This window comes from Berghia stephanieae, chromosome 6 (genome assembly GCF_034508935.2).
Source record: "Berghia stephanieae isolate SIO BIC M18660-M18661 chromosome 6, UCSD_Bste_1.3, whole genome shotgun sequence".
Taxonomy (NCBI): Eukaryota; Metazoa; Mollusca; class Gastropoda; order Nudibranchia; family Aeolidiidae; genus Berghia; species Berghia stephanieae.
Genome location: NC_088365.1, coordinates 58,000 through 67,538, shown reverse-complemented (window position 1 = coordinate 67,538; position 9,539 = coordinate 58,000). Strand labels below are relative to the sequence as shown.

General features: G+C 35.5%; 1 protein-coding gene across 11 annotated transcripts; it reads left to right on the top strand.

Moving 5' to 3' along the window:
- Positions 1–1,132: 1,132 nt before the first annotated feature.
- LOC144975931 (uncharacterized) lies at positions 1,133–7,290 on the top strand. Of its 11 annotated transcripts, none has more exons than XM_078920128.1 (2): positions 1,133–1,149; positions 5,333–7,290. In XM_078920128.1, exon 2 carries the CDS (start codon positions 5,420–5,422, stop codon positions 6,491–6,493), a length of 1,074 nt encoding a protein of 357 aa, XP_078776254.1. In that variant the 5' UTR covers positions 1,133–1,149; positions 5,333–5,419; the 3' UTR covers positions 6,494–7,290. The 11 variants fall into 11 exon arrangements, with proteins under 11 accessions (XP_078776254.1, XP_078776248.1, XP_078776249.1 ...); XM_078920122.1 differs by having other exon boundaries at positions 1,138–1,165; XM_078920123.1 differs by lacking the exon at positions 1,133–1,149 and adding an exon at positions 1,398–1,511.
- Positions 7,291–9,539: the final 2,249 nt, after the last annotated feature.

Sequence of the window (9,539 nt, the reverse complement as noted above, 5' to 3'; positions counted from 1 at the left end):
TGAGTACGTAAGTGGATATTGCCCTATATAAAAGTTCGATTTAAAAAAAAAAATTACCTGCTGTGTCCATTACCACCCCCTCCCCCCCCCCCCTCCTGCCTTCTATCTGAATATGTTTTTACTTTCCACGTCGTTCTCTTTCGTTTATCAGACGCTTAGCAAGAGACCGGTACTCTATGAAATAAAAATGTTGATTCAAATGGTAAGCAATTGGAATGCATAAAATATTGTGAAGTGCGTTGAGCATGGTATATCCACGGAATTTCTCTATATAAATATGTTCCTATTTATTTATTACATTTATTGTGTTCGCACTATACATAAAATTAGCCAATCTAATATGTATATATATATATATATATATATATATATATATATATATATATATATACATATAAATCTGGCCATTTATGTAGCGCATTTTCACGAATTTACCATGCTCAACACGCTTAACATTGTTTTATTTTATCCCCAGTAAGCCTCGTGGAACCGTATTTCCATGCCATACAGTATCGTCGCCAGTCAGTCAGACGTAGCTTTTGTACTAACGTTTCTTACAATATCCGCAAAAAAATCTATAGCCAAGAACTCATTTATAAGATAAGCCTGTTTTGCTCAACAGAATTATGTCGACTTATTGTTACTAATTTTGAGTTTAAAAACTCGATTTGTGTGTGGGTCGGTATGACATTTAATTTCAATGAAAATGTTGAAAATGGTCGGTAAATAGAATGTTTTATTTGGAATGTAACTCTAATCAATAGGACATTTCTTGCACTGAAATTTCACGGGGTAAACTTATAACAGGTTCAAAGGTATATTTTAGGCAATTGCCGATATCATAACAAATCCATTGACATAGAATTTCCATTTAATATATCAAAAAGTTAAAATCAATGATAAACCAAAGCAAACAAAATGATGATAATAATAATAATAATAAAATAATAATAATAATAATAATAATAATAATAATAATAATAATAATAATAATAATAATAATAATAATAATAATAATAATAATAATATACTTTATTCATTCGTTTACAGACGTGGCATGCATAAAAATGTATAAATATAAAGTTAAGAATTTATGGCGACAATATATATATATTACAAAGTGAAATATGTTGTCCCTATGGATCTCATGTAAATGCATAAAAATGTAAAAGTATAGGATTAAGAATTAATTGAGACACTTTATATAATATTTTTATAAATTGAGATAGATTATTCTTCTGGCCTCTGCTCGGAACTTGTGTGTGTATATTTTTTAAAATGATAATAAGCTAGTATTTAATTTAAAGCACAATTGCGCGTTAAAAGTGTCAACACTCTATGTGGTAAAAAATAATTAAGTTGACGTGTTGTCTTTGTTTTTATAGATAAAAGGCGACGACACCTCGTGGAGAACTTAATATATTTGGGAAGGGGGTAATTGCCTCCTTGATAATTTTCCCCATTTTACTTAGACAAAATCTCTTGAACAGTTCTTCCATATGTGAAATTGGGTGAGTATAACTCCTGGCAATTTTGTTAATGTCGCAAATACTGGCATTTCCACACCATGTTGTAATACAAAATGTAATAACGGTCTCCAAAACAGATCAATAAAAAGGGTGCATAAAGTTTTTTCTATGTCAATTTCTGAAAGTTTCCGAATAAAATACATTCTTTCGGTCAATTTAGTGATGACGGCATCGGTTTGTATATGCCACTGCAATTTATTGTCAATTAAAATACCCAAATATCTGTAAACCGAAACTTGCTTTACAGCTCGAATGTTAATTTTGAGGGAACTGATGGAATTTGTGTTCTTTCTCAAATCAAAAATCATATCTTTGGATTTTCCTACATTTAATTTCAGGGAGTTATCTTCACACCAACCAACAAATCTGTAGATCTAAGACGTGTCATCATATTTAAATATTAACCCTTGAAGAGCAGGTTCATCAATAGATTTCAAAATTGGGACCAAGTCACTTGTACAGTCATTTGTGTAAACCGTTAAGAGGCGAGGGGAGAGAACACGTCCTTCAGGGCTCACGTATTAGTAATTATTTTATTAGATTTTTTTTCCATTAATTTCTACAAATTGTGCTCTCCCTAAAAGAAAGTCTAAAATCCAGGAACTCAAATGGGGATCTATATTTAAACATTTCAGCTTTTCAACAAGTAAATGGGGCCAAATCGTGTTAAATGACGAAAAAAAATCAATAAATAAAATTCTTCAATATGCCTTTGGCTGATCTAAATTACTGTAGATATTATTCAACAAAAGGTTATTCAACAAATAATTTATATCGGAAAATGTCACATGATATTGATGTTGTACAGGATTTAATGTACTATTCAATGGAATAAAATAATGATAGTTTTCAACACCGCTGGCAATTTGAAAAATAAGTACGATTTCTCAATGTATAAATCATATTTCAATTTTATTGATTAAATTATTGAAAATTGTTCGTAGCAAATTTGAGTGTCAAAACATGATCATGGATTATTTAAGTTGGTAAAAAGAAATACACCGGAGGGTTGATATTTAACGATTTATGTACATTACTCTGCCAAGCTCTATACTTTTAATGGTTAAATTTTACTTCTATAGCAACCACGTGCAGACATCACAAAGTATTGATTGAGCAATTTGGCCATTACTCAAATTGCCTGTTGGCACTTTTCTAATCGCTTGATTGTTATCCAATAAACCATGCAATCATGTCTTTGTATCTTCTGGCTGAAAAGAGTATCAAAATAGCATAACTATTTCTGCTTAGCCTTTTTTCCGTATCACTTTAACAGAAAATATTTAAGTATAAGATAATTTAGATTTTCTTTTTTCCTTTAATGTAAATACAAGTAACAATTTAGCAGAGTTTGACACGATTTTGAGTCATAACAGAGTGATCATTTTGGCGACATCCACTAAACGCGCTTTCCAAAGGGTTCCTAGCGACGTGTACATATAGGAAGGTCTGACATCCGAACACACTTATGGGCCTGGTTTAACATTGTTGTAATAGACAAAATTTCGAGTCATTATTTTTTAAAGATTACCATTACAATAATGAGCCCATAAGGAATTGGGTTACCAGACCTGCAAATAAGTGTACGTATGTTCCTAGCAAACAGCAACACCTAAAAAATTGAACTAAACATGATGCCTTTAAGGCAATAATATTGCATTTTTTCCGATAGAGACATAGAAAACGATGTTAAATCTCTCGAGTTCAACCTCATTGAAAATCGAACAAATTTGTTCGATTTTCCATGCATATGAATTTGAGAGAGTTAATGGGCAGGTACTCATTTTACACCTAAGTAGGGCGAGAGAAGTAAAGAAACTTTTTCCAAAAGACCCAAACTTGCGTCGCTCAGAACGGGTCTGAACCAAAGATCTAAAATTTCGAAGGCGAGTGTCATACTATATGCAAAACTTCACAATGATTCGTTCAATTCTATGACTTGACGGAGGAATGATGTCCTTTCTATCCCTTTGTCACCAAGGGGAGGGGGGGGACTGGGGGGGGGTTGTCTTCTTGAAACTCTGGGTAGAGTTCCTGATCCCCATAGTGGGTAGGGAGGTCACTTACTATACTGTGTCTTTTATATCCCTATATCAGTTTTCAAATTTGCTCTCTGTCATGAAACTCTTAAAAACAAACAACAAGCAAATTGATTACTATGTCTTTACTAGTAAAGTAGATATTGAAACGTCAAATGTATAGTTATAGTTTTTTATCGTTGTAAATAATCTCTCTGTTATGTATTGTTATATTTGTTTTGAATGCACAATGTAAGAATTTGAATGTGTTCCTCTCAGTCGGGCCCTGTGCTTGTCTCTGGATAAGATTTTGAGGTGATCTCAAAATAACTACATTAATGGAATGCTGTGAGACTCTTCATTTTTTCACTCTTTTAACGAATTCCCCTTTGTCTTACTTTTTCTTTGGTGCTTTCATTGTAATTCTATAATTTTTTTCTCTATCCCATTTTCTTCCTTTTTACTGGCGCTGAAATGACCTAATTGTGGGGCAATCGCCACGAAACCCTTAAAACCGAACAACAAACAAATTAATTACTATGTCTGGGTACAGGAGGTATTGAAATGTATATGTTAGGTCTAACTCATGAAATGATATTAAACGTAATGTTCTCTTCATGAGGTTGGAGACTTCGTCTTATCGAAACCGGGAGAGATGTTTCCAGCCTCGCGTTCTATCAATAAAAGACATGAGATTGCAACCGACATACTAAGGTCCAGAAGCTGGATGGGCTTTTTTACCTCCCATAGTGGACAGGGAGGCAATTACTGTGTATTCTGTACTGTAACCCTCTATCTGTTTACCAACTTGCTTTTTCTTGGAGTGATTACTTGGTTTTGTCCTTTCCTTGGGCGGGTAACTTGGCTAAGAGGGAAACAGGCTAATGTATAGTAATAGTTTTGAGAGAAATTTTATCGTTGTAAATCATCTCTCTGAAAGGTAAATTTAAGTCTAACTCATTAAATGATATTTAACTTATTGTACCCCTCAAAACTGGGAGAGAAGTTGACAGGCGTGTGTACTATCAATATAAGACATTGGTTGGGGGTGGCAACCCACCGATTGAGGTCCAGAGACTGCCTGAACACAGCACAACCTACTAATAATGATTGGTGTCGGAGAGTCAAAGTCGCGGTCTTACGTCAAACAAGCCGGACAACCATAAAATACCCCCCCTCTCTCTCTCTCTCTCTCTCTCTCTCTCTCTCTCTCTCTCTCTCTCTCTCTCTCTCTCTCTCTCTCTCTCTCTCTCCCCCTCAAGAAAACAAACGCGGCAATTTCTCGATAGGCAATGTATTCATCATTTTATATATGATGAACAATTTGCTGCATCCATAAAAACCAATTCGTCTCTCACGCCAGACTCTAGTCCCCCCCCCCCCCCCCCCCCCCCCCCCACCAAACTCTTAAAGGAATTGTGTCGAGTAAAACAGATAATAAAACTTTCAAACTTTCAGGTAGTACAATTCATACGTTCAGATCGAAGGTCTTGGGTTTGGGTCTCACTTCGAGCGGCGCATCGTCGAGTCCTTGAAAAAGTCTCTTTACTCGCATTCTCTCATCTAGTGTAGGTGTAACATTAGTACCTGGCCGTTAACAACGTTGTCTATGTCGGAAAAAAAAAATCAATAATCTCGCCTTTAAAGTACAAATGTCTGGCACTATATGTTCAATTTGTTGATGTTCGGGATTCATTGTAAAGTTCTTTGAAAACGGTTAGTGGATATTGCGCAATATAAAAGCTCAAAGTTTCAAACATGTTAACGAATTTTTTTTCAATACAGAACGGTCTCTACAAACAAAACTTTAATACTGTGATTTTTTCTTGTTATTCATTATAAAGACTAGAAACTAGACTTTAATTAATAAAAATGGAGTGTAACATAACTGTGAAAGACTGTAGTGAAAATAAAGTACCGCCTCTTATCAGTGACGAGCTTTTCTTCTATTTCCGTATTGTTAATTGGTCTATTTTAATTGGTGTCATCAACATATTTGGCGTCCTAAGCAACGCTATCAACATGGTTGTTATTTACAAAATGGGCTTTGCCGATAAAAACTCAATAAACTTGAGCCTGTTTGCTCTGACCATTTCTGATTTTGGATCCTGCATCACATCTCTGTCGATGTCAGTTCTCAGGAATCCTTTGGTTAGACAATTAAATTTGTCTTTCGAAACGGACGAAATTTCATATCTTCTCCTTGCATGGCCTCATGTTGCTTTTACAAAAATCACAACATTTATCACGGCTTTTATCACTTTTGAGCGATGTCTTTGTGTGTGGATGCCTATAAAGATAAGAACTATCATCACAAGAAAACGGATTTTAATTTACCTTATAGCGTGCTACATCTTGAACTTTGCTTTCATGGTTCCAATATTCTATTCCTACAGACTTGGGATTAAGTTTTATCCCAGGTATAACAAATCAATGCTCGGACTTGTTTTCATAGATGATGGAAAAGAAATTGAAACCATCGTTGTCCCAACGATACATATTTTTCCACCCATGGCGGCTTTTATTTTCATCATTATATCAACTGCTTTACTTGTGGCAAAACTTAAAGAGAAATCAGAGTGGCGGATGAAGTCGACTTACCAAGGACACAATAAAGAAGAGAAAAGTTCCAAAACTATTCAATCAAGTGATAACGTAGATGGTAACGATAAAAATGTGACGAGCAAGGATCAGAAAGTTTCTAAGATGGTTGTCATGATTTCAGTCTTATTTATTGTCTGTTTCTTGCCCACAGTTGGATTGCAAGTGATCATGTGGTTGGACAGAAGGGTGTCACTCAATGGCGCGTACTGGAACCTCAATAAAGTATTGGCTTCGTTTACATTCCTAACGGAGTCGGTGAATGCTACTGTGAATATTTTGATTTACTACAAAAATAGTTCAAATTATAAAGCTGTGCTTAATCGTATTTTCAGGACGTGTTAGATATCACTCGCCCGGTGTGTATCGAGAATAAAGAAATAAGAAACAAAAACAAAAGAAAACGATAGCAATGTTACAATACTAAACGTAATTTCAGGTCCATACCTTTATTGTGTTTGTTCCCGAAAGTGATGTTGTGTCTGCGTAAACCAGATGTTGAAAAAGAAATTTAAATTTTAAATTTTAAACATTTGAAATCGCCGTTTAAACTAAGAAGGAAACTGTCTTCTATTCCGCCTCTTCATACAAAGCATGAGATTTGATGAAGCTTCTTACTTTATTTTGGCTATATTTCCCTACTCTGGGAAAACACATTTAAAAAGTTGGCCAGGATTTCGCCGAAGTCCCGGGTTTGAAAGTTTTTGCCAAGATGAAAGTCATTTAAATCGATAGATATTTGAAGGACGAGTTTTCTGACCAAATTTTAAAATATGTGTTTTTCCAGAGTGCTGCAGTGTAAGGAAGGGCAGGGAAAATTTGACATCCCTACATAACTTTGAATATGTTAGATAAAATTAATATTTATGCTAAAAATTGTTTTAAAAACGTTTGTGATTAGTTTTGTTTCACATATGTTATTCTGTAGGCATATGTTATTCTTTTGGTTCTTCAACAAGTTTAAACAAAGATAGAAGCAACTTTCGCTTTCCTTTTCATTACAATAAACCTGATTTTCAACTTGGTTAAAAGTATTAAACGCAATTGACAAAATACAATATCATATTTTGATGGGCGAAAGACCAAAAGATTCCTTTGATATATCATCGAGTATGTCACTAATTAAAATAACTGACTCGAAATGTAAATGGTAGCAATGAGTATTTCTTGACAGCCTCATAGTTTCATGTAGGCGGAGTTTTTGCCCGTTCCTGTTATGTTATCATTGGGACACTACCACGAGATTAAAAATATCGAAGCCCATGTCACTTGCCCTGCAAAATTATAATCGTCCTCGGTAAATTGTTTAAAATATAAAAGGGTCACATTTTACAATGAAATATAGCTTTATGCGACTTTGAGGTCCATGGCATCTGCTCTTGGATTGACAGAAAAGGTATCTGTTTTTCAAGAACATTAGAAACAAATCTATTTTTTGGAGGGGGGAGGGGGAGGGGGCTATAAAACTCGCTTTCGAACATTTAGGCTCCTGGTTTGAGTCCCGCTCTGAGTGGATCAAAGTTTGCTTCTCGGAAAATGCTCTTAATTCAAGTTGTCTCACTCCACTCAGGTGTAGACTGAGTGCCTTGGTGGTAACAGCGTTTTCTGTGTTTTTAAATAACATAAAAACGGCTTCCAGTACTATCAGCCAAGTTTTTCTGTTGGCTTTAGTCCTGCCTATTGTATATTTATTAGATGTGCGTCATATAAAACCTTACGTTTTTATTTTCCTGTCATTCTCAATGGCAGGAAAAATTCTGAACGATGATCATCATTATTTTGTTTGTGCGGCTATGTGGTCTTGTGTTATGGCACGCATTTACTGATCGGAAGGTTCTTGGGTCCAGCCTAGCTCGGCACACAGTTAAGTCCCTGGAAAAGATTTTTTTCACACGTTCTCTCATCATATGCAGGTGTAAAATGAGTACCTGGCCAATAACATCGTTGTCTTTGTCGGAAAAAAATACTGCATTATCGCCTAACATTCGGTATGTCTCGTTCTACATGCTATGTGTTGCGGTTGGTCAGGGACCCTTTGCAAAACGCTTTGAGCACATTTTGTGGATATTGCTCTATATAAAAGTTCAGTTGTGTTTTATTCGGCTGAACAACTCCATTCTCTCAATCCTAATTAATTCGTTTTCAGTGTTTTATCCATCATGCTTTGTTGGCAAATGGGAAACCCAAACTTTCAACATCATCTGTCTATGTATATTCAATCCAAGCTTTTCCATTCCATTTCATTCTTAATATTTGTTTCTTTGACATATTAGCATAGTGAAATATTTCACGATTTCATTGATTTCTCCAGATATCGATTTAGATGCAAGAAACAAGGCGTTTGGGGGTTCTATTTTTCAAGTGCTAGTCATAAATACACAGGTGACACGCATTTTAAAAAGTGAATTCCTTAAAGCTATTTGATTGGTTTGTAACATCATTATCATCATCAGCATCATCCTCCTCCTCCTCCTCCTCCTCATCATCATCATCATCATCATCATCATCATCACAAATCATCATCATCATCATCACCATCATCATCATCATCATCATCATCATCAACAACATCTTCCTCATCATTACCATCCTAATCATTACCCTCTCTTAACGTCACGGTACTGTAGAACGACCTAAAGTCTCAATGGGAAACTAGCTGAAGGCGACCATGAGTTGTATATTTTCAAACCTGTTGTTAGGCTATCAAGTGCCAGTTCGATCAAAGAGTGACCATTAAAATCAGAGAACAGAAAAGGTCGATCTGTTCCAAGTGCATGAGTCCCAATACAGTATAACTCTTGTCCCCCAACCAAACTCTTCAAGAAATTATGTCGAGTAACATAGATAATAAAACTCTCAAAATATCAGGTCTTGTAGTACAATTCCTACGTTCAGATCGAAGGTTCTGGGTTCGAATACCACAGCAAGCGGCGCATAGTTGAGCCCTTGAAGAAGGCTCGTTACTCGCATTCTCTCGCTTTATGTAGGTGTAACATTAATATCGGCCGTGAACAACTTTGTCTCTGTTAGAAAAAAAAAAAATTATAATATCGCCTATCAATAGAAATGTCTCGTCCTATAGGGAATGAGATTAGCGGAAGAGTAGCGTCCCTTGATTGGGCGTCACCCATAGTCTGTGACGTCACCGGCGGAAAAGTTATTAGAGAGAGAACGTCATGTTGGTTGTGCTCATGCGTCTCTCGTCCTTGCTTCTGGTGAAAGCGGCTTGAGACACTTCAAAACCAAATTGACCTTCTCTCTGCAAGGTGACGTCCAATCAAGGGACGCTACTCTTCCGCTAATCTCATTCCCTATATGTAAAGTGGGTTGATGTTAGTTACAGAATCGGGAGTAAGTTTTATACGATGTATAAAAAAAAAAACCAATGCTC